This window comes from Salvelinus alpinus, chromosome 1, assembly GCF_045679555.1.
Source record: "Salvelinus alpinus chromosome 1, SLU_Salpinus.1, whole genome shotgun sequence".
Classification (NCBI taxonomy): domain Eukaryota; kingdom Metazoa; phylum Chordata; class Actinopteri; order Salmoniformes; family Salmonidae; genus Salvelinus; species Salvelinus alpinus.
This window is the reverse complement of record NC_092086.1, coordinates 54,711,969-54,738,837: the sequence shown is the minus strand read 5'-3', so window position 1 is coordinate 54,738,837 and position 26,869 is coordinate 54,711,969. Positions and strand designations below refer to the sequence as shown.

Genomic DNA, 26,869 nt, shown 5'->3' with positions numbered 1-26,869 from the left:
TTTGCAATCGCTACATTTTGCTGCTGATAAATGCGTTTGTGTGGTTGGCTATTGTGGTAAGCTAATATAATGCTATATTGTGTTTTCGCTGTAAAACACTTAAAAAATCTGAAATATTGGCTGGATTCACAAGATGTTTATCTTTCATTTGCTGTACACCATGTATTTTTCATAAATGTTTTATGATGAGTATTTACGTTGCTTTACGTTTACGTTTACGTTGTATTTCACGTTGCTCTCTGTAATTATTCCGGCTGCTTTGGTGATATTTTTTATGGTAGCTGCAATGTAAAACTATGATTTATACCTCAAATATGCACATTTTCGAACAAAACATTGATTTATTGTATAACATGTTATAAGACTGTCATCTGATGAAGTTGTTTATTGGTTAGTGACTAATTATATCTCTATTTGGTCGGTTTTGTGATAGCTACCTATGCGGTAAAAAAATTGTGAAAATATGCGGTTGAGTCTTTTGCTATTGTGGTTAGCTAATAGAAATACATATTGTGTTTTCGCTGTAAAACATTTTAAAAATCGGAAATGATGGCTGGATTCACAAGATGTGTATCTTTCATTTGGTGTCTTGGACTTGTGATTTCATGATATTTATATGCTAGTATTTACTTGTGGCGCTATGCTAGGCTATGCTAGTCAGCTTTTTTACTGATGAGGATGCTCCCGGATCCGGGATGGTGACCAAGTAGAAGTTTTAACATTGATGGGGCTGTAGTGGAGCGGATCGAGAGTTTCAAGTTCCTTGGTGTCCACATCACCAACGAACCATCATGATCCAAACATATCAAGACAGTAGTGAAAAGAGTAAAAGAGTAAACAACAAAATCTTTTCTCCCTCAGGAGACTGAAAAGATTTGGCATGGGTCCCCAGATCCTCAAACGGTTCTACAGCTGCACCATCGAGAGCATCCTGACCGGTTGCATCACCACCTGGTATGGCAACTGCTCGGCATCTGACCATAAGGAGCTACAGAGGGTAGTGCGAACGGCCCAGTACATCACCGAGGCCAAGCTTCCTGCCATCCAGGACCTATAAATAGGCGGTGTCTGAGGAAATCCCCAAAATTGTCAGAGACTCCAGTCACCCAAGTTATGGACTGTTTTCTCTGCTACCTTACGGCAAGCGGTACCGGAGCGCCAAGTCGAGGACCAAAAGGCTCATCAACAGCTTCTACCCCCAAGCCATAAGACTACTGAACAATTACTAAAATCTTCACCGGACTATTTACATTGATCCCCCCTTTTGCACACTGCTGCTACTCGCTGTGTATTATATATTCATAGTCACTTCACCCATATCTACATGTACAAATTACCTCAACTAACCTGTACCCCCACACACTGACTCGGTACCGGTAACCACAGTATATAGCCTCGTTATTCTTATTGTGTTGCTTTTGATTATTATTTTATAACTTTTTATTAAATATTTTCTTAACTCTTGAGCTACACTGTAGGTTAAGGGCTTGTAAATAAGCATTTCACGGTAAGGTCTACTCTTGTTGTACTTGGGGCATGTGACAAATAACGTTTGATTTGAATTAATATTGAGTTGCACCCACTTTTGCCCTCAGAACAGCCTCAATTCGTTGGGTCATGGACTCTACAAGGTGTCGATAACATTCCACAGGGAAGCTGGCCCATGTTGACTCCAATGCTTCACACAGTAGACCATTCTTGATACACACTGGAAACTGTTGAGCGTGAAAAACCCAGCAGCGTTGGGTATGTAGTACCATACCCATTCAAAGGCACTTAAATGTTTTGTTTTGCCCGTTCACCCTCTGAATGGCACACATACACAATCCATGTCTCAATTGTCTCAAGGCTTAAAAATCCTTGTTTAACCTATCTCCTCCCCTTCATCTACACTGATTGCAGTGAATTTAACAAGTGACATCAATAATAGATCATAGCTTTCACCTGGACTTACCTGGTCAGTCTGTCATGGAAAGTGTTCCCAATGTTTTGTACACTCACTGTATATAAGAGTAGTAAGCCAATACAACAATAGGCTATATCTAACACTTACACACACTGCATAGTGTGTATAACATTCTGTGCAGCCTTTGATATTATTGACCATAACCTGTTGTTGAAAAAACGTATGTGTTATGGCTTTTCAACTTCTGCCATATCATGGATTCAGAGCTATCTATCTAATATAACTCAAAGGGTTTTCTTTAATGGAAGCTTCGCTAATGTCAAACACGTAAAGTGTGGTGTACCGCAGTGCAGCTCTCTAGGCCCTCTAAAATGTTATATTTTTACCAATGACCTGCCACTGGCATTAAACAAAGAATGTGAGTCCAAGTATGCTGATGATTCAACCATATACGCATCAGCAACCACAGCTAATGAAGACACTGAAGCCCTTAACAAAGAGTTGCAGTCTGTTTGGGAATGTGTGGCCAGTAATAAACTTGTCCTGAAAACTTGTCCTTCTCTAAAACTAAGAGCATTGTATTTGGTACAAATCATTCCTTAAGTGCTAGACCTAAGCTGAATCTGGTAATGAATGGTGTGGTTGTTGAACAAGTTGAGGAGACTAAATTACTTGGCGTTACATTAGATTATAAACTGTCAAAACATATAGATTCAATGGTTGTAAAGATGGGGAGAGGTCTAGTCGTAGTAAAGAGATGTACTATGCATGCCAGTCTCTCTTGGCTAAGAGTTGACATCACTTCTTCACTTCACATCACTTCTTCTTTCTATAAGAAACATTAATGTGTTGAAAATCCCAAATTGTTTGTATAGTCAATTTACACACAGCTCTGACACACACACTTATCCCACCAGACATGCCACCAGGGGTCTTTTCACAGTAACCAAATCCAGAACAAATTCAAGAAAGTGTACAGTATTATATAGAGCCCTTATTGCATGGAGCTTCCTTCCATCTCATATTGTTCACATAAACAGCAAACCGTGTTTCAAAAAACAGATAAAGCAACACCTCGCTGCACAATGCCTCTCCCCCTAGATAGTTTGTGTGTATGCATTGATATGTAGGCTACGTGTGCCTTTAAAAAATGTATATGTAGTTCTGTCCTTGAGCTGTTCTTATCTATTGATGTTCTGTATTATGTCATTCTGTATTATGTTTCATGTTTTGTGTGGACCCCAGGAAGAATAGCTGCTGCTTTTGCAACAGGGAATGGGGATCCAAATAAAAAACCAAATACCAAACCAGCACATGAAGCTGTAGATAGCTTATGTAATATTTGCCTTTCAAGAGTTTCATTTGAGGTGGCACAATCACCAATAAGCTCACAGTCTCACGTCAGAGTTAGACGTTCATCCATGTTTCTCAAACTTACAATTTCTAAGTGTTTAAGGTTAAGTTTAGGCATTAACTTTCTATCGCAGGATTTGAACATGCAACCTTTGGCACCAGAGGCAGATAGCAAGCTGTCATGGTCAAAACACATAGACACTGTGGTTGCTAAAATGGAAAGAGGTCTGTCCATGACAGGGCGTTGCTCTGCCTTCTTGTCAACCAGATAGGTCCTACAGGCCCTAGTATTGTAGCACCTGGACTATTGGCCAGCTGTATGGTCATGTAAGGATATAGGTAAGTTGGTCCAGAACAAAGCAGCACATATCGCACTTAGATGTACATGGAAGAAGTAACATGCATGTCAGTCTCTCCTGGCTAAAAGTTGAGGAGAGATTGACTGCATAACTATTGGTCTTTGTGCTAGGCATTGATGTGTTGAAGGTACCGAACTGTCTGTTCAAGCAGCTGGCACACAGTTCGGTCAGTCATCGGTACAACACAAGACATGCAACCAGAGGTCTCTTCACAGTCCCCAGGTCCAGAACAGAGGCTGAGAAACACAGTATTAAATAGAGACATGACTACATGGAACTCTCTGCCACCCTAGGCAACTCAAGCTAGCATTAAAACCAGTTAAAAAAAACAGATAAAAGAACACCTTACTGCAGAAAGGGGACTGTGAAGAGAGACAGACATTTTATATATCTTGTATTGTAATTTGCAATGTATTATGTATTAGACCTAGATATTGTGTGTGTGTACTGATATGTAGGCTATGTGTGACATTTTGAATGTATGTATTTCGGTCCTTGACTAATAATGTTCTGTGCTAAAGCTATAAGGCCCGAGGAGATGTGGTATATGGCCAATATACCACGGTTAAGGGCTGTTCTTACTCACGACGCAACGCCTGGACACAGCCCTTAGCCGTGGTATATTGGCCATATATCAAAAGCTCCGGAGGTGCCTTATTGCTATTATGAACTGGTTACCAACTTAATTAGAGCAGAAATAATTCATGTTTTGTCATACCCATGGTTTGCGGTCTGATATATGGCTGTCAGCCAATCAGCATTCAGGGCTCGAACCACCCAGTTTATAATATGTATTGTTTCATGTGGACCCCAGGAAGAGTAGCTGATGCTTTTGTAGCGGCTAATGGAGAGCCTAATAAATACCAAATACCGTCCACAATGCCTTTGCAAAAACCGAAAAGGTAATAGCGCTCACTGTTGCTCCTAGTGGACAGTTTCCACATCATCTCCCAACTTCCTGAAATAGGGATGGACGTCGAATACTGACTTATATCCCGGGTGACCTGGCTGCGATCACACCCCATGATATGAGGGTTTGGGTGGCACAATAGGATCCCTCAAAAAAAGTAATAAAATACTGTACATAAAGAGACAATCAAGCTTCCGTCCCATGATTACAAAATGTGCAGATTCAGAGATGTACTATATGGTAATGGTGACCTTTACAGTACACACAAGTCAACATATATCATATTCTACCAACTGTGGTACAATAAAATAAGTTTAAGTAACTAAGTTCTCCACAAGGTGGTTCTGGAAGTATTCTTATGATACCTATTATGTTGGGGGGAAAAAACATTTGGTCTTTCCCCCCACAATTTTGGACATCCAATATACACTGTCATCTCCAATTATTGTCACCCTTGATAAAACATTTGGATAAAAGACTAAAAAATAAATAATAAAAATACTGAGCTATACTGTATGCTCATAACAATTTGAAAATTATATTATTTTATACTAATACAATTGCTCAGAGAAAGAGCTTTTGTTAAAAAAATATATTTTGAAATATCAATTATTGGCACCCAGTTTTCAATACTGTCCTTGGAGTTATTGTTTTGCTGGAAGATCCACTTGCGAACAAGTTTCAGCCTCTGGCAGAGGCAACCAGGTTTTGTGCTAAAATATCCTGGTACTGGGCAAAGATGCCGTTGACCTTAACAAGGGCCTTAGGACCAGTGGAACTAAACAAAAACAGTGTTTCCTGCGACCCTGCACCAGAACCTAACTAAACAGTAATTTTATTTATATAACATAAAACAATGATCTCAACTAGCTAAAAAGTCAGCAACTACCAAACTTAAATCAACAGCCACATGTCAAACTTCCCTCTTACTTGCACCTTCCACCAGGCAGCCGCACCTCAAACAAAAAAAAAGACACAGAATTTAAAGAACAATCAGGAATTTAAAGAAACAGTCAGCAGATATAATTGCAGGATCAATCATTCAGTTAGCAAGCTCTCAAACCAAGGTAGCATGCACAAGCAATTAAGGCTCTTTTCACACCTGTGACAACAATGCTAGGACTGCATTCTTTGTCATAAGTAAATCATTCAAATGCATCTGGTTTCCATGCCTCCATTTCTATTTGTTAAATGAACGTCCATTGTCCACCAAGAGTGGCTGAATATCCTATTCTCTTCAGTTTGCTCCTCCATGAATATTGGAGAATGAAGTAGCAACAGTGTTCCTCTCCCCAAGTCTCCATCTTTATATTCAGTGAGCTCTCCAATACCCTCGTAGAGCAGGCCATACATCATCACATGGGATATCATTGCATTAGCGCTGCAATATGTCAGATTTCAGATGGACCTACTCTATTTGTAAAAAAAAAAAAAAGGCTTTGTCATCTCATCAATCTATCTAGCTCCTCTATGAAATGATTTAAGTCTGCCCCTTACTTTACCTGGGAGAGATAAAGGATAATGTAGGCTTGTGGCCCAAACTGCATTTTGTGTATGCAGAGGCATCATGCCCATAGGGGGTACAGGGGCATGTGCCCACTCAAACTTGTTCTGTTTACTTTAAAAAATATATATATAATACTTGTTCTTTTCTGTAATGCTACTAGCCACCTATCAATGAAGTTGGCTTTAGCTAGCCCAGAAAGGTTCCCAACTTCATAACTAGCTACTGTACCAAGTAGCCATTTTAGACTATCAATGAAGTTACATTTATATCGGCATTTTATTTATTTAGCAGAGTGACTTACAGGAGCAATTAGGGTTAAGTGCCTTGCTCAAGGGTATATCGACCGATTTTTTTTCACCCTTCGGTCACTGGCCCAACGCTCTTAACTGCTAGGTTACCTGCCGAGTACCTACAAGTGTAGCTAGCAAGAGTAACAAGAGTAGCTAGCTTGCCTAACTATGTTAGCTGGTATGCCTGCTGGCAAGGTTGGTAGACTTTAGAAAAGCAAGCAATAGCTAAATTTACAGAATACGACTCAGATTCCTTTCAATCTTTTACCCAGATTTTAGCAGAGATGCAGGCCTAGCCCCCCTATGGACCAACGTTTTTCAAATGTGAAAATACAATTCCATGTGAAATTGTTCACATGTGAAATTGCAAATGTTCTTTTCACATGTGAATGTTTTTCATGTAAATTCCACTTGTGAATCTGCAATTCACATGTGAGGTGAAAACATGTTATTCTCACGTGAAAAGGTGGCGTTACATGTGAACTCCATATTGAATACATGTGAACAACTGACCTCACATGTCTCTTTTGTTTTCACATTTGTAGATTTCAGCTTCATAATGTGAAATAGTAAATTCCACATATTTTTTTTTTGTAAGGGAGGTAATGAAATGGTACGGGGGGTTTAAGGTAAGTGGTAAGCTGTTGAGTTAAAATGTGTTATAAAAAAGCTGTACAAATCTTTAATCAATAACAATATGATTACATTTGATATGATCACTTAGTACTGAGTTTTCAATATGACCTCACCTTGGATTTGAAATCAAAGACCTCTGGATTTGGGTTACGCTGGTCTTTCTGCTGCGTCACAAAGTCTGTAGCATTCTTAGAAGTCCTCTACACATTCAGTACCTATAATACATATCAGTTATCTGACTATTGTTTATTTCATTTACTTATCTCATCAATTTGAGGGTTTTCTGTATAGTTGTCTAATGTTGGTGGGACATATTATTCTGTTTTAATGTTACTCCTGAATCACTATGATAAATAGAATAGTTTTTGAATGTATTATACAAAGATGATATTTACTATGACCCGCAAAGTGTGGGAATACAGGTGAAATCAGTCATTGACACAGCCATGCTGGTGTAGCAGAAAGATCGGAATATCATGAACCAAGAAGTTGTTCAAATCCCTGGTGAGGAAATGCTGAATAATAATTACTGTATAAATACATCTGTCAAATATGTACGTGGATTGCAGGGCATCATGGGGAAATGTTAATCCACTTGTGAATGGTTGTGATCACATGTGAAAATCCACTTGAAACTCCATGTAAAGTGTTCCAAAACCACATGGTTTTACATGATTTCACATGTGAAATACAATTTTGCATGTGCAAAACATGTGGAAATTTCCATATGACTATATGACAGGTAGCCTAGTGATTAGAGTGTTGGTCCAGTAACCAAAAGGTTGCTAGATTGAATCCCATAGTTGACAAGGTAAAAATCTGTCTTTCTGCCCCAGAACAAGGCAGTTAACCCACTGCTCCTAGCCCGTCACTGTAAATAAGAATTTGTTCTTAACTGACTTGCTTAGTTAAATAAAGGTTAAATAAAAAATAAATACACATGGTGGGGCATCAGGAGAGATAAGGCAGTACAATGGAGAGAGGGAGGAAGGGGTACGGGATTATTCATTATGTATCCTCATGTTCCTATACAATATATGACATGGGTCTAGAGCTATCAAGGGGGCTTCAGTTGGCCTATTTGGCAAATTATTGCTTCATTGAACCATATTACAGCTTCACAGACTTACCTTTTCGTGCCCCTCTGGAGTTGGTGTGTACCATTGGACATAAATCGAGAACAGATCTATCATGTTGTTTCGATGAAGTGCAATACAAGTTAATTTGCTCTCAGGAGGAAAACCTAAAGTGAAGAGAGGAGAGCCGTAAAGTGTGCAGTGACGTAGGACAGTCTATGCGATCGCATGCTGGAGTTTGTACTATTTGCCTATGGAGGCTGAGAGAGCAGTACCGCAAACAAAATATTTCAAATTCTAAAAGCAGTCGGTCGAACTGCAGTGAAGTGGAATCGGAGCTGAAACACCCAAAGAGCGAGAAAGACTGTGGCCCGCCACTGCGTTAAGAGGATACCGGTGTAGTTTTGTCAAACACATCTTATTAGGCGATTTCTGAAGCTGAGCCTGGGAAGCACTCTTCCCTTTTCACTTTTTGGAGCGCAGTGAGCAGATTTAATGAATGCTGTGGTGTATGTTGCCTAGATATTATAAGTTAAATGGTATTTTTGGAGACCTTAGCATTGAGAAAATAAATATTGGAGCACCTGACCAGTCGCACATCGAACAAAAAAAACAATACATGAGAGGACTGTTATGAAGAGGGATTGAAAAAGGACGACGCAAAAGGCTGTCAACGCTTTGAAGTTGGCGAGACCCGACATCAATCTCTGGCCGAATTTCAATAGGCCCACTGAATTAATTATTGGATACTGCGGACGGAACCTCTAATGTTCGTTTTATGTACATGGCTATTATAAAAACCAAGCTAAACGCAGTCCTCTGGAAAGTCCATTCACCGGAATATATAGCGGTGTAATACAGAAGGAAATAGACTACTACGGATCAACATTATACAAAAAAAATTTCCGAAGAGACGTTTGAATTTCCTCTGAAATGGACTGACATCGATTAAAACCAAACATATCTCAATAAGATAATGACCGGCAATTTAGAGGCTGTGTTATAAAATAAATGAACATTTACTTAAACACTTTATTGGGACTTCATATTTGAGAAAATGCACAACGATAAGTAACTGTTGGTTGTTCGTGTGGGCAAGATTTATTCCGAAAGTGGCGTGATATCCTCTCTTGTGAGAATTGAGTATCCCTAATCCTGTACCGGAGGCATCTCGTGGTAACACGGTAACTGCGGGAAGGCAGGAGTGCAGTTTGGAGGTATCAGCAAATAAACGCACAGAAAAATGTGGCTGCGAATTCTTCCCCAGGTATGTCAGGTGCATGCGAGCTGCTTTTAAATCATTGTTGTCCTTTCAGTTATTAACTGCTATGTTGTAAAAAAAAAAAAAAAAAATGTTTTGTTGGCAGCTGAGATTGTGTTTTTGCCTCTCACTGCTTGGGACTTAGATTTGTTTTTTCAAATCAAATCAAATCAGACTGTATGTGTCTCATGCGCCGAATACAACTGGTGTAGACTTTACCGTGAAATGCTTGCTTAAGAGCCCTTCCCAACGACGCAGAGTTCAACATTAATAATACAAATAAAATAGTAACACGAAGAATAAAATAAAATAGTCAAGAATGGACCTATATACAGAGAGTAGGCTACCGGTAGGCGTACCAGATCAATTTGCAGTGGTACCAGGTTTTAAGTACACGAGGGCAGGGTAAAGTGACTAGGCATCAGGATAGATAATAATAAGAGTAAAATAAGGAAAAGAGTAGCAGCAGCATAGGATGAATGTAAAAGTGTGCGTGTGCAGTACATGTGTGCGTGTGTGTTTTCCGTTTACAACTCCCGTAAAGAACAATATCTAGTGTATAATATTACTTCAAATGCAGGTTATATTGGCACTGGAGCTCTCGAGCACGACGAACTATTATTATTAAAGGGGATATTGCTAAATATTGTTATATGCATTTTTTTGTTGCACTGGAGCTCTCGAGCACTACGAACTATTATTATTAAAGGGGATATTGCTAAATATTGTTATATGCATTTTTTTGTTGTTGATTCATTCACTTGGCTTGTATTCGACAATACAATTAAACGCAGTTACGCGCTAATAATGCTGAGACATTAAATATTGCAAATATGACTCAGCAGGTATTCAATTTAATTTAAATCCGCAGGAGGCACATGGCTGTTGGCCACAACTTTTGGGATCAATCTAAGTCTTTCAGCCAATCTTGGGTGTTGTTGTGGCTCGCCTGATTTAGCCTAACTCAGGAGAAGATTACGCATTGTCATTACACGTTTGAGTAAGGGTCAAATCTAAATCGGTAGGATTAAATATGCCTGTTTTCTTATACAATCATCACATGAAAGCACCGACAGCAACAACACAACTATTCAGCTCTTGCATAGGCCTACTACTTGTACGGGATTCTTCAATCTTGAATGGGCCAAGTTGGAGAGGTTTGGCACCTCGCGGCATAGCGCACCTCATTTTGATATCATAAATCAAAATACAAACACTAAAAATAAGCTTCTTCGAACCATTGACATTGCCGACACATGCCAAGCCTCTTTGTTCTCATTGTTTTCACTTTATGATTAAAATCTTTTGCCACAACTTGTGGCCAAAATGAATGCTTTATGCTGTGCAGAATGATAGAGTTGGCAGCTTTACAAAAGGTTGCACAAGTGTATAAAGAAAGTGAGCTTATACAGTGGAAACACAGGGCAGAGATTACAAAGCCTTCTAATTCTGCATGGAACATAAATGATCCATGTGTTCTGTTGTGTAAAGCAAGGGTTACCCACGCAATACCTCACGACAAGGAGCAGTAAATACGGAATGGTTGACACATTTTGTTCCATGCATACCAAATGTTTACGCTGAAAATGTTTGGCTTACAGACACTTGTGCATCTGGTGTATGCATATGATCATACCTTCTTTGTGCAGTATATTCAAAACAGTCTCAATATAGACACCCTGATGCATTGAGAATCAAACTCATGCAGGTGCAGTAGGGGATTCATTTCTACACAGCCACTGCCTGTGAATCACACTAAGCCTATATTGCTTGAGGTAAGTCTGGCATTTGTCCAATGGAGAGAGATTAGTGAACTCTACCCAGGGCTATGAGGTGAAGTGATTGACAGTTCTAAATGCAGTGAGGGTTGACATTCTAATTAAAGCAGAAAAGACAACCTGGACAGTGAGGAAGTGAAAATGCAAATAATACCAATGATGCATATCTGATTGCAGATCCATCATCTAGCTAGGTAACATGCAAATGATCAGATCACTTTCGTTTTGACTGAGCAACCATCCCATGTCTTTGATTTCCATATGATTCATTTGATATGTAAATGTGATTATGTTAAAGTGAATCAACAATATGTCATTTTTATACTCTCCATTTGCCAAACTGTCTGACTCTGTAAACATTTTTTTCCTATCCACCAAACTATACATTTTACATTTTCGAATGAATCACCAACATAATGTTATTTTTATACTCCCAATTTGCCTGGCAGACAGACTCTGTAGGCTTACACATTTTTTTCCTCTCTACCAAACTTTCAAGGACAGTCCTAAACAGGGCCTTCTTTCAGAGGCAAACAGATCCTTGTCCCTTCATCAGGTGTGAATGTCAGTGAGACTCCAGTCTGTTCAGCCTCTCATATAAACTATTCCTCAATTAAATCTCAATGTCCACTTCTTTAATTAAAGATCTCAATGTACCCCTAGTCACAGTCATAGTCTGGGTCTGTCTGTCCTCGCTGATCTAATTAACTCATCACAGAGCCCTCAGATGAAAAGGACCAGACCACAGAACGGACATTCCCATTCAATTCTAGTTAATTCTAGTATACTGTAGTAATTATATTTCTACGGGCACAGAAGCTACAGAGATAGAAATCCTCCCGCCCAACCATATCACATAGCTGAAAACCAATGGCTGCTTGGCTGACAGAAGGGAAACTGGCTTTTGAGGAAAAACAGTGTGTGCTAGCACTATACAACAAGGTTCCCCAATAGGCGGCCCACGGGCCAACTTTATTAATTTATTTTGACGTAAAATCACCAGGAAATCAGCTCAAATAGATTGCAATTCACTAAATCTGTTCCCAAGTATTCCCACACATAAATAAAGAGGTTATCGTAAACCAATGTAATCAGGGTTTGAAATTCTTCTTCTTTTGTCAAATCTATTTGGGCTTCTTGCTGTTAACACTCATTTACAAACGAAGCATTTACAATTGAAGCGTTTGTGTTTAGTGAGTCTGCCAGATAAGAGGCAATAGGGATGACCAGGGATGTTCTCTTGGACCGTTTTCTTGTCCTGCTAAACATTTGAAATGTACTTTTGGGTGTCAGGGAAAATGAATGGAGTTAAAAGTGCATTCATTTTCTCTAGGAATGTAGTGGAGTAAAATTAAAAGTTGTTAAAAAAATATAAATAGCAAAGCAAAGTACAGATACCCCCAAAACTAGTTTAAGTAGTACGTTAAAGTATTTTTCCTTAAGTACATTACACCCTTGAGGTGTTGAATATATTTTTTGTAGAAAGACTTTTGGATTTTTTGTAGAAAGACTTTTGGATTGGTTTCCCACCAGAAGCTGCCACTGGGGAATATAATACACATGTGTGACCATGAACAGCGCCGGCGACCCTTACCACAGCCATGTGTCTCATTGACTACCTACAGTTGAAGTCGGAAGATTACATACACTTAGGTTGGAGTTATTAAAACTCGTTTTTCAACCACTCCACACATTTCTTGTTAACAAACTATAGTTTTGTCAAGTCGGTTCGAACATCTACTTTGTGCAAGACACAAATAATTTTTCCAACAATTGTTTACAGACAGATTATTTCACATGGAATTCACTGTATCACAATTCCAGTGGGTCAGAAGTTTACATACACTAAATTGACTGTGCCTTTAAACAGCTTGGAACATTCCAGAAAATATGTCATGGCTTTAGAAGCTTCTGATAGGCTAATTGACATCATTTGAGTCAATTGGAGGTGTACCTGTAGATGTATTTCAAGGCCTACCTTCAAACTCAGTGCCTCTTTGCTTGACATCATGGGAAAATCAAAGGAAATCAGCCAAGACCTCAGAAAAAAAATTGTAGACCTCCACAAGTCTTGTTCCTCCTTGGGAGCAATTTCCAAACGCCTGGAGGTACCACGTTCATCTGTACAAACAATAGTGCGCAAGTATAAACACCATGGGACCACGCAGCCATCATACCCCTCAGGAAGGAGACACGTTCTGTCTCCTAGTAATGAACGTACTTTGGTGCGAAAAGTACAAATCAATCCCAGAACAACAGCAAATGACCTTTTGAAGATGCTGGAGGAAACAGGTACAAAAGTATCTATAACCACAGTAAAACGAGTTCTATATCAACATAACCTGACAGGCCGCTCAGCAAGGAAGAAGCCACTGCTCCAAAACCGCCATTAAAAAAATGCAGACAACGGTTTGCAACTGCACATGGGGACAAAGATTGTACTTTTTGGAGAAATGTCCTCTTGTCTGATGAAACAAAAATAAAACTGTTTGGCCATAATGACCATTGTTATGTCTGGAGGAAAAATGGGGAGGCTTGCAAGCCAAAGAACACCATCCCAACCGTGAAGCACGGGGTGGCAGCATCATGTTGTGGGGGTGATTTGCTGCAGGAGGGACTGGTGCACTTCACAAAATAGATGGCATCATGAGGGAGGAAATGTATGTGGATATATTAAAGCAACATCTCAAGACATCAGTCAGGAAGTTAAAGCTTGGTCGCAAATGGGTCTTCCAAATGGACAATGACCCCAAGCATACTTCCAAATTTGTGGCAAAATGGCTTAAGGACAACAAAGTCAAGGTATCGGAGAGGCCATCACAAAGCCCTGAAACCAATCCTATAGAAAATGTGTGGGCAGAACTGAAAAAGCGTGTGCAGGCAAGGAGGCCTAAAATCCTGACTCAGTTACACCAGCTCTGTCAGGAGGAATGGGCCAAAATTCACCCAACTTATTGTGGGAAGCTTGTGGAAGGCTACCAAAAACGTTTGACCCAAGTTAAACAATTTAAAGGCAATACTAATTGAGTGTATGTCAACTTCTCACCCACTGGGAATGTGATGAAAGAAATAAAATCTGAAATAAATAATTCTCTCTACTATTATTCTGACATTTCACATTCTTAGACAAAAATTGTGAATTGTTACTAGGATTAAGTCAGGAGTTGTGAAAAACTGAGTTTAAATGTATTTGGCTAAGGTGTATGTAAACCTCCAACTTCAACTGTATATGGCTTACGTGCATTTACTGTACACTATGGTTTGACCTTCAAGACACATATAAAGCCATCTATTGTATATCATGCCTGCGTCTGAAATGTTACACTTTTCCCTGTATAGTGCACTATACCAAGCAGGTGGCTATACATTGATGATAAAGTATGTGTTCGACGGCGCAAGGCTGAAATCCTTGAAAGTGCTTGCATCAGCAGCTCCAACTGAACATATTAATCAATAATAGCTAGGTTGCCAGCACACACATGTTTTAAAGCCCACCTTCCCCAAGCCAAGGTGACTGGACTGTTTGCTGCAGATAGGACGAGGCTTGAGAACTTCAATCAGTCATAGTTTGAAGCCCGGTAATGAACTAATATCCCACTATACAGTATGTCATTCTGGGCTATAATATAGGTGAGGCTGACAGGTGTATCTATCAGTACAGTAGTTTATTACAGTGGATATGGAAATGTATTGTTTGCACTCTGCAAGATTGGACATTTATCAGAAGTACAGGTTCTCTCTATTAAGGTCAGGTGGGAGGGGTTGAAGGCCAGAGGGGGGCGCTCTTCTATCTGGTCAGGGTCATGTTCAGTAGAGCACAGCGTAGCAAACCGTAGCAAACCATTTTGCTACTCAGTGTTTTTATTGGACAAGTTCATGTACAGTGGTACCTCCCTGTTTCAGTCCATTTTGAAAATGATTCCCCCTAATGAATAGGACCCTGGTCATGCACAGCCCTGAACCTATCGCATTGATGGATAGCTCAATGCCACTCATCATGACAAGAGTTCTGCTGCAGATTTTAGTAGATGTTTCCTAGTCTAGCCCAAGAGAAATCTATGCCACTTCTATGCAATTGGTCCCAAGGTATAGCAAGCAACTGGAGGAGAAATTCTAACCACTTGTTTTGATTGAGTCATAGGATATCAGGCTTCTTTAAACCACCACATCTAAAATCCTGATTAAAAAAAAGGATATCAAGTAGATATTAGATTTGGATTGCAATACATACACTACTGTTCAAAAGTTTGGAGTCACTTAGAAATGGCTTGTTTTTGAATGAAAAGCAAATTTTTTGTCCACTGAAATATAGTGTAGACATTGTTAATGTTGCAAATGACTATTTTAGCTGGAAACTGCTGATTGTTTAATGGAATATCTACATAGGCGTACAGAGGCGAATTATCAGCAACCATCACTCCTGTGTTCCAATGACACGTTGTGTTAGCTAATCCTCTGTCCAGTGTTCTTTTGCCCATCTTAATTATTTTGCCCATCTTAAAGCACAAAAAAATTGCTTTTCTTTCAAAAACAAGGACATTTCTAAATGACCACAAGCTTTTGAACGGTAGTGTACATTCCAGAGTTCCTCAAAACAATACAATGTGTACAAAGAAATTGGAAATGGTATAATGTAAAAGAATATGTCACGACACATCACATAGGCTGATGGCTTAAGATGCACCGGTAGTTGCAGCCTTTGGTTAACTACATATTGATTGCCTCCTGTGTAAATTCCTTATATAAAAAATATAACCAAATCGGAGGACAGGACATTACGTACCAAAGGTAATCAGTTTTAGATCAAATGCGGATGATAACAATCATAGTTGCCCTGAAAAGCCTTTGCTTCTCCTTTCCCTAAGCCCCTTACAACATGAGCCCTGTACAATTCTCAGAAAACGGGTCTGATCAATTTCAAGTGAAACCTCAGAGAGCTGGGTATTTAAAGGGGCAGTCTGAGATTCAAACAAAAACAACTTAGCCACCACTTTTAAAAAGTCAAAACGTATTCACCGCTCCCATATTGACCCTTTAATAGAATGAAGGAAATAATTCCGGGCAAGCCAAACTGCGATCCATCTGCTGACTTGCATGGCTGTTATTTATTTTTCTACATCACGCTATGCTCACAGACACGTGTTTAAAAGCACTTAAAGACACTGTAGGAGCACTCACTGGCTTGCGTCCCAAATGGCACCCTATTCCAAAAGGGTCCATTGGGCTGTTAGAAGTAGTGCACTATGTGGGTAATAGGGTGCCATTTGGGATGCGTTCCTCTCTGTCTTGTTTCCATAGGGGTGCTGTAAGAAACTGGTGTGTCAGTCATAAGGCCAATCCGTGCTGTGGAAAGAGGTGGTTGGGGGAGATGGTGGTGTAATAACCTGGTTACATAGAGATGATGCAGTCGGGGCTATATTGTAACACGGTCTTAACTGGTGCTTGTAGGTATAATGAATAGATTAGATATGGGCCACACTATTTATTTGACCTTAGATAAAGCAGTACTGAAGCATTGGAAGATAACTGTTAAAGATTGCATAGCACAGGGCTGAAGGGTATGATTCAAAGACACTGATATCTAATGTAAAGATAGTTCTAAACTGTGCATTGACTATTCAAGTTTAATTGGTAAAACTGGACACCTAGAAACTCATGTAATAACACGGACGCAGCGCAGCGTGCCTGATCATTATCTGTCTCTATCTATTTCTTTTTTATTTTCCTATTTCATACTTCATGCTTTACTTTGACCGTCCATAATCTGAATCTGATTGGTTTACTCTTGATGTTGTTAAGGTTTGGTGATGGGGTGTTGTCGTAGATATAACAATACAGAGATTATTATTTTCCAACATGAGCATTGTGAAACTGAAAATCACAGGATATTTGCTGTCTAGTCCTTACATAACTAAACATGGCTAAATCAAATAAATACCAAAGCAATAAAGCAACTATTTCTGGACAAATGTAATCTTTTATTTATTTTTCAAATGCTAGCCATTGTTGAGTTGTAGACTGTCAAACTCATTTATTTTTTGTGTAGTCTATTTTCAGTATAGTACTCAATGGCAATAAACCTTAGAGTCTAAGGAATAACAGTCTCATAATGTCTGAATAGGAATCTATGGGCCAGTTTCGCAGACCCAGATTAAGTATTCCCATGGACGCCAAACCACGTTTAATGGAATTTCTTTTTCATTTGAAAGTAGGCTTAATCCAGATCTGTGAAACCGCCCCATGACTTTTTCAAAACATAATTGCTTCATGATTCCTACATAGCTCTTGAGTTGGAGAGTGCGTAAACACAATAAATTGTACTCATACTCTTGTATGACCGTATCCAACCCTTTCTGCTTTTACTACAAAGCTATATGCAGTGTGCAGAGGGTATCATCCAGGTATTTTATCCTGTTAGAGACATAGTCAGAAAGTATTCACACCCCTTTACTTTTTCCACATTATGTCTTATTACAGCCTGAATTTAAAAAGTGTTAAATTAAGATAAATCACTGATCTAGGCACAATACCCCATAATGTCAAAGTGGAATTTTGTTTGTTATTTGTGGTGAAAAAATTATAACAATTTGAGGCTAAAATGTCTTGAGTCAATAAGTATTCAACCCCTTTGTTATGGCACGTCTAAATACATTCAGTAAAAATGTGCTTAACAAATCATATGATAAATTGCATGGACTTATTCCATGTTCAGTAACAGTGCTTAAAAAGATTGTTGAATAACTACCCCATCTATATACCCCACACATACATTTATCTGTAAGGTCCCTCAATCGAGTAGTGAGTTTCAAGCACAGATTCAACCACAAAGACCAAGGCGGGGTTTTCAATGCCTTCACAAGGAAGGGCATCGATTGGTAGATGTGTAAAATAAATTATAAGCAGACACTGAATATCCCTATATTAGGCTTTCGGTGGTGTATCGATGCACCCAATCACTACAAAGATACAAGCGTCTTTCATAACTCAGTTGCCATAGAGGAAGGAAACTGCTCAGGGATTTCACCATGAGGCCAATTGTGATTTAAAAAAAGTTACATAGTTTAATGGCTATGATAGGAGAAAACTGAGGATGGATCAACAACATTGTAGTTACTACACAATACTGACGTAAATGACAGACTGAAAAGAAGGAAGCCTGTACAGAATATAAATATTACAAAACATGCATCTTGTGTGCAACAAGGCACTTAAGAGACACTGCAAAAAAATTGGCAAAGAAAATGTACTTTTTGCCCTGAATACAAAGTGTTATGTTTGGAGCAAATCCATCACAACACATCACTGAGTATCACTCTTCATATTTTCAAGCATGGTGATGGCTGCATCATGTTATGGGTATGCTTGTCATCGACAAGGACTAGGGTGTTTTTGGGATAAAAAGAAACGGAATTGAAATATAAGCACAGGCACAATCTTAAAGGAAAATCTGGTTTAGTCTGCTTTCCAACAGACACTGGGAGACAAATTCACCTTTCAGCAAGACAATAACCTAAAACACAAGGCCAAATCTACGCTAGAGTTGCTTACCAAGACGACATTGAATGTTCCTAAGTGGCCTAGTTACAGTTTTGACTTAATTCTGTAATGAATACTCAGGGAGAAAAAGGTGTAGATTCACGCGGAGAGTGCGGCAGGTGTTTATTACGTCTTCGCAGACGGCAGGAATAGTGGTCACAGGCAGGCAATGGTCATACATAGGTAGGCAAACAGGCAGGTAAAAAAAAAATAGGACTGAAGGCTAAAACTGGTTCTCATAAACGAGCTAGGAATACAGTCAAAAAGAACAATACCTCACAAAGGAACAAACAGAATGAACTGAACTAAATAAGGAGCTGACGAGACCAGGTGAGTAACTAACACAGGTGAAATCAATGAAAAAAAATGAAAGACAGGGCTACATTAAAGAACACAAAGAAAGAACACAACAAAACAGAACACAAGGTTGACCTTACAGTACCCCCCCCCCCCCCCCCAATACAGGGCTACGTTCAAGAACACAACGAAACAGAACACAAGGTTGACCTTACAGTACCCCCCCCCCCCCCCCCTCCCAATACAGGGCTACGTTCAAGAACACAACGAAACAGAACACAAGGTTGACTAAGAAAAAAAATACAGAACCTTACAAAATTGGCTTGAAAATCAATGGTAGGACTTGTAAATGGCTATCTACCTGTGATCAGCAATCAACTTGACAGAGCTTGAATAATTCTTTGACGAATAATGGGAAAATAGTGTACAATTCAGGTGTGCAAATCTCTTAGAGACTTACCCAGAAAGACAGCTGTAATTACCACCAAAAGTGCTTCCACAAAGTTTTGACTACTGTTCAAAAGTTTGGGGTGACTTAGAAATGTCCTTGTTTTTGAAAGAAAAGGATGCTGGCCTTCTAGGCAGAGTTCCTCTGTTCTTTTGCCCATATTAATCTTTTCTTTTTATTGGCCAGTCTGAGATATGGCTTTTTCTTTGCAACTCTGCCTAGAAGGCCAGCATCCCGGCGTCGCCTCGTCACTGTTGATGTTGATACTGGCGTTTTACTGGTACTATTTAATGAAGCTGCCAGTTGAGGACTTGTGAGGCATCTGTTTCTCAAACTAACCACTCTAATGTACTTGTCCTCTTGCTCGGTTGTGCACCGGGGCCTCCCACTCCTCTTTCTATTCTGGTTAGGGCCAGTTTGCACTGTTCTGTGAAGGGAGTAGTACACAGCGCTGTACGAGATCTTCAATTTCTTGGCAATTTCTCGCATGGCATAGTCTTCCTTTCTCAGAACAAGAATAGACTGACGAGTTTCAGAAGAAAGTAAACTGTCTCTGGCCATTTTGAGCCTGTAATCGAACCCACGAATGCTGATGCTCCAGATACTCAACTAGTCTAAAGGAGGCCAGTTTTATTGCTTCTTTAATCAGGACAACAGTTTTCAGCTGTGCTAACATAATTGCAAAAGGGTTTTCTAATGATCAATTAGCCTTTTAAAATGATAAACTTGGATAAGCTAACACAAAGTGCCATTGGAACACAGAAATGATGGTTGCTGATAATGAGCCTCTGTACGCCTATGTAGATATTCCATCCGTTTCCAGCTACAATAATCATAACATTAACACTGTATTGCTGGTCAATTTCATGTTATTTTAATGGACAAAAAAATGTGATTTTCTTTCAAAAACAAGGACATTCCTAAGTGACCCCCAACTTTTGAACAGTAGTGTATGTAAATGAGATATTTCTATATTTCAAAAACATGTTTTCACTTTGTTATTATGGGGTCTTCTGTGTAGATAGCTGAGAAAAAAAACGATTTCATACATTTTTGAATTCAGGTGGTAAAAAAAAGTGGAATAAGTCAAGGGGTATGAATACTTTCTGAAGGCACTGTACTAATTCAGGGGGACTTTTTCTTTGAGTCCAATGCAGCTTTGAAGCTTGTCAAGGTTTTTTGGTTGAATAACTATGAGAATACATTTTTTCCCAACTAACTCAGGGGAGGACAAAGGCAGCGCATCTCCATACCTGCATCAGGGTTTCACCCAAGCCAATTGACCACTCAAATCTGCAAACTAATTAAATGAAAGTGCACAGTCTACGGTGGTTTGAGAGCAGCGGGTACTGGGGGCGATGCCATAACAAAGCTTTGGGGAGCCAACCATTGTTTGGTTGACTTTTCCGATAAGTTATTTAAATTAAGTTACTGTGTGATTGTTTTGTTTTTTGGCAGAGTACATACTCATACTCTGGTTTCCCACTTAAAGCTAACACAAACTCATCAAAGCAATTGTTTGTGGTTCCCAAAAGGGTTATGTTATTACTTTTTCCTTTTGTTTGATCAGAGGACTGGAGTGTAGTTGAAGAACTTTGTTGGTTTATTGGTTTATTTGTGGAGGTTTTGTATTCTTATTATCAGTGCAATTACATAGCCTCGAAGCAGCTCACAAATGAGCTAATTAGGAAAGGAAGCGGGAGATATTTACGATGTCGGACGAAGAGACACTATAGCCGTGTCTCGGTAGTCTGTAAATAACAAGCCTTTTCACTCAATTGTTATTAATGTGAACTATATTGAAACAAAAATATAAACGCAACATGCAACAAGTTCAAAGATTGTACTCAGTTACAGTTTGTATCTGGAAATCAGTCAATTTGAATGAATTAGGCCCTAATCTATGGATTTCACATGACTGGGCAGCGGTGGGAGGGCATAGGCCCACCCACTGGGGAGCCAGGAACAGCAAATCAAAATGAGTTTTTCCCCACAAAAGTTTTTTTTTACAGACATAATTACTCCCCCCTCAGACGATCCCACATGTGAAGAAGCCAGATGTGGAGGTCCTGGGCTGGCGTGGTTACACGTGGTCTGCGGTTTTGAGATCAGTTGGACTTACGGCCAAATTCTCTAAAACGACGTCGAAGGCAGTTTATGGTAGAGAAATTAACATGAAATGCTCTAAACAGCTCTGGTGGACATTCCTGCAATCAGCATGCCAATTGCATTCTCCCTCAAATCTTGAGACATATGTGGAATTGTGTTGTGAGACAAAACAGCACATTTTAAAGTGGCAATGTATTGTCCCCAGCACAAGGTGCACCTGTGTAATGATCATGCTGTTTCATCAGCTTCTTGATATGCCACACCTGTCAGGTGGATGGATTGTCTTGGCAAAACTTCTGGGATTTTTATTTCAGCTCATGAAACATGGGATCAACACTTTACATGGTGGGTTAATACTTTTGTTCAGTGTAATTGTGCACAACTATAGGGAGTAGCTAACAAGAGGTACTTTTCCAAGTTCAATATGTTATTTTAGTTTATTTTGTTTGTCTATATACTATGGTATTTACGGTATGCTAATAGCTGCGCTCACATATGAAGCAGGATGTAGCTTTGGCCACACAACATCCAAGGCCAGTATAAACAGAAAAGTAGCACATCTGATGTTGAAGAGAGATAATGTAAATGGCCCTTAAGTCTTCACTATACTACAAACTCTTCCCTCCCTTTTGCTCTCTTTCTTTCCCTCTACCTCTCTCCCCCTCCCACTCCATCTCTGCTGTAATGTTTATGGTGCACTGTGGATTGTCCAGAGGCCTGATAACCCATGCTTGGTCAGGCTGTAAACACTGGCCTCCTTTCCTACGACAGAGTGACATATTTATGGTCCTGTGAGTGGTGACTTTTTTTATATCCCAGGTCTCCCGGTATCTGTCGCAGGCTCGAGGCGCCTGAGATATGCAGGAAGTCAAGTGGAAGCGCTTGACTCCATGTTTCGTACCCTCGTGTCACGACGTCTCAGAGAGACTGCACCTATCCAGATGAACGTCATCGTTTAGTTTCTCCAGAGGAAAGACATTAAAAATACAAAGGACAGAATCAGTCTGTATGGGGCATGACCAAGGGATCTTAGCCACGTACCATTCCGACGTCTGATTTATTTGAACATGTACTAGTACAACACCTCCATTCCCAAACATACACATGCACCCATATGCAAGCACAACACAGTCCTGCACACACACGCACACACAGATACACACACACACAAGACTGCCCAAGTGGCTGCACTAGAATTATAGAGTAGAGAGATATATGCAAGAGAGAGGTGCACTGTGCCTTTTTACCGCCATCCTTGATACAAGCCTGAGCATCCTCCATTAATTACCCACAGAGACAGCAGCTCCTTGCCGTGCCGTGCCAGAGCTGGCATAAAATATATTGACTTGCTGGGCTACCGTAGGAGCTGGTGTCATTCTCATTTATCACAATTAACAACCTTACAGCGGCGATACCAGCCCAGAATCAACCACAACCGCAAGGTCAAGTGAAGAGGCAAAGTAGAGTTGCATATTTAGTCTGTGTCCCAAATGGCACCCTATTCCCTATGTAGTGCACTTCTTTTGACCACAACCCATAGGGGAGGCAGAATAAATATTGATCCGACAGTCCTCCCTCAGAGGGTATCAAAATGGGAAGAAATAGGGAATAGGGTTCTCTCATAGACATGTTTTCTCTCAGGGCTTTGGATGCCCTGGTGTCCTCAGTAGCCATCCCACTGTGTGAGAGGAAGTTGATTTTCAGACAGTAGCGTGTGCGTGTGGTGCAGTTTCCGCTGTCTCTTATGCTTGCATTCACTATTACACACACACACACTCTCTCTCTCTCTCTCTCTCTCACACACACACACACACACACACACACACACACACACACACACACACACACACACACACACACACACACACACACACACACACACACACACACACACACACACACACACACACACACACACACACACACACACACACACACACACACACACACACCCCCTCACCAAGTAATTAAGTAACCAAGTCATTAACACACAACTGCCTCATTAATTCATAGATACATGCCATGCAGCCTCCTACACATATACACCTACAGTACTGCCGACACAGCACTCAAACATATAACTTCCATTACTTGTACCGAAGTGAGTGCACGCACACACCTGCCTCTTGACGGTATTAGCGTTCTTGCGTGCTTGCCTTTCATGATATGCACCAACACACAAGTTCTGCACTACAAACCCCACAAGCTCCGACTGACACACAAACAAACATACACCCATGGTTTGACAGCTGGGATAGGGAGTGGAAGTGTGGCCAACGATCAATATAATGCAATCAATATTATGCCACCCATGCAAGCGACACATGTACTCTCTCTCTCTCTCTCCTCCCCCCTGTGATAATAAGGCAGGGTAAACAGTGGAGCGTCATAATGCCCTGCATGTGTAAACACGATTAGAGCCTTAAACGGGACAGAGGTACTGCTGAGGCTGCAGCACCACAGTATGCTAGCTGGATCTAGCCCTAGGGATCAAAGTAGATCAGGCAGCCTGGCAGGCAACAGTGACAAGGGTCTGTCCTCCACGGAGCACGGTCCCCACCATCCTCTGTGCCTGTTAGTTAGTGCCATGGCACCTGCTTAGTTAGTTTGTTAGCTTGCCATGGCACCTGTAGTGCTGGTTGTCTATCGACCCTGTAATTTCAAAACAGATTGGTGGATGAACACAAATTACAGTACAGCCCGGCTGCGAGGGTGGAGGTAGCTGGTTTTTCTTTAAGTGTTTACCTCCATATATCAATGTTGTTTTTTGCAAGACCGCCGTCCTAGATTGGTTCTAGCTTCCCTAGCTGTGCCTGTGAAATCAATCATCAGTGCAGGATGCAAAGCAGGCAAAGGCTTGGCGTTCTCCTGAAGCTCAAAGACCTCTGTGTGCTATTCCTTTTCATTGCTGTGTGCTTCCTGCTCTGCGGGGCTTCTGTTTGAAATGTGGGAGGTTTGAACAAACTTGAAGATATCTGGTAGTTGAACAAACAAGGCATTCATCACTGTCTACTCGCGTTGTTTTTCTTTCGCTCCCTCTCCCCCATTAGTTGTAATGTATTGTTTGTTAAGTCTGGTAGAGGCAGACCAAGTTCTGCATCGCATTGCTCACGTCGCAGCGCCGGCGAGGCTGCAAAGCCTAATGAAATAATGGTGCTGCGCACCGTCTTTTTATGGGCTCGTTCACAATTTGTCGTCTTTGCAGTAGACGTTGTTGTCTTTTATATGTGCTGCAACTTTTTCTTTGTCATCGTGCCATGCCCATTTGTCTTTCATCACTTTAAAGAGAAAGCCAAATTTCCCAGCAATGGGACAATAACACTTTTCTGAATCTGAATCTTTAAATGAGCCATTTGAAAAGACACCTCTGAGGCTGCAAAACGCAACACTGAGAGCATGATGGAAAATGTATTCACGGGCGGTTGACTGTGCTGTCTTGTTCCGTATCCATAAATGCAGCGTAAGTCTTCTCCTGACAGTTGCATGTTTGGCTGCTTTGTCACACACCATGGAGGAATTAACAGCTTACGTCTGTGGCTAGCACAAGCCTAACGCTAGCCTGGAGGAAGATTTGTGTAGTGACCATGGAGATTCGATCATGAGCTGAGAGAGAAGAGAGAGAAGAGAGAGAAAAGAGAGAGAAAGAGAGAGAGAGAAAGAGAGAGAAAGAGAGAGAAAGAAAGAGAGAGAGAGTATTTATTTTCCCTTGTGTACTTTAACCATTTGTACATTGTTACAACACTGTATATATATAATATGACATTTGTAATGTCTTTATTGTTTTGAAACTTCTGTATGTGTAATGTTTACTGTAAATTTTTATTGTTTATTTCACTTTTGTATATTATCTACCTCACTTGCTTTGGCAACGTTAACACATGTTTCCCATGCCAATAAAGCCCCTTGAAAAGAGAGAGAGAGAGAGAGAGAGAGAGAGAGAGAGAGAGAGAGAGAGAGAGAGAGAGAGAGAGAGAGAGAGAGAGAGAGAGAGAGAGAGAGAGAGAGAAAGAGAGAGAAAGAGAGCGAAGAGAGAGAGAGAGAGAGAAGAGAGAGAGAGAGAGAGAGAGAGAGAGAGAGAGAGAGAGAGAGAGAGAGAGAGAGAGAGAGAGAGAGAGAGAGAGAGAGAGAATCCTTGTGGTAATTTGAAAGCACCTTTGTCTCTCCTCTTTCCCCTTCGGAGGTGTTTATAGTGGTTGTTAAAATTTGATCTGCCCTCAGGCCAAGAGCAGGAAAACTCATTTAAGTGTGTGGCCAGACCATAGTGACTTTGCGGAAAATGTCCAACTTACTGTATTTTACCTCACCAACCACATCCTCTGCCAGGTGATCTTCTAATCCAACACTCCATCAAGCCACTCAACCATCGAAAGGCCCTCAGTCTCAGTTATAATACACCAACCTTTAGCCATTTGATTTCTCTCCCCAAGTGGGATTATCAACTTGGTTTTTTAGAATATATTTTGAGAAGATTTTGGAACCACAACCTCTTCCCGATTTGATTCATTTCAGAAGTTCTGCCTAGACAGCTGCTGGTGTGCTGAATGTCAAGCAGGGCACCTTTTCCTGCTGCTCCCAGACTATCGACTCATTCACAGTGAGCAGCCTGCTCACTTTAGATAAGTGAAGCTTAGACACTGTAGCTAACATAAACAGCCGCTCCTTATGGGCCACCAAGGCAGCCGGAGGCACCTTACTCTCGACAGCTGGAGGAGGTAGTGGCTGTCAAGGCCTGCGTCCCAATGGCACCCTATTCTCTATATATAGCACTGTGGGCTCTGATCAAAATTAGTGCACTATATAGGAAATAGGGAGCCATTTGAGACACAGCCAAGTAGTCCCCCTCTCATCCTGTCCAATCATTACCACGTTGATATGAATGGAGAACAGAGTAAATGCTGAGACAAGAGAGGAAACTAAGCTAAATGGAGGGAAAGGGTCGTTTCGGGGTTGATGGGGCCGATAGCCAGGCGTATGTGTGTGTGTGTGTGTGTGTGTGTGTGTGTGTGTGTGTGTGTGTGTGTGTGTGTGTGTGTGTGTGTGTGTGTGTGTGTGTGTGTGTGTGTGTGTGTGTGTGTGTGTGTGTGTGTGTGTGTGTGTGTGTGTGTGCGCTTGTGTGTGTGTGCGCTTGTGTGTGTGTGTGTGTGGGAGTGTCTAGCACCTGTCATCAGCCACTCAAAGATCCACACAGTGACAGCAACATCCACTTACATGGGCCAACGTTGGCCACACTTCCACTCCCTATCCCAGCTGTCAAGCTTCAAGAAGGCCCGGTCCCTGGCTCTGGAGATAAAGAGAAGGATGGGGGGTTGGCTGGGGGAGGAGGGATGGAGGGATAAGGGAGGCCAGCAGCCACTGCCAGAGGGAAGACATATGGCGACGGAGACCTCCGTGGCCGTTTAACCA

The 26,869-nt window shown here is 40.7% G+C and overlaps 1 protein-coding gene across 1 annotated transcript in view; it reads left to right on the top strand.

Annotated features, from left to right (window-relative positions):
• Nucleotides 1-8,259: 8,259 nt before the first annotated feature.
• The window catches only part of crhr1 (corticotropin releasing hormone receptor 1), a 180,975-nt gene continuing 162,365 nt past the window's right edge, over nucleotides 8,260-26,869 (top strand). Inside the window, exon 1 of the mRNA XM_071409798.1 lies at nucleotides 8,260-9,304. Coding sequence (XP_071265899.1) covers nucleotides 9,281-9,304 — 24 coding nt within the window. The 5' untranslated portion in view covers nucleotides 8,260-9,280. The remainder of the gene's footprint in view (nucleotides 9,305-26,869) is intronic.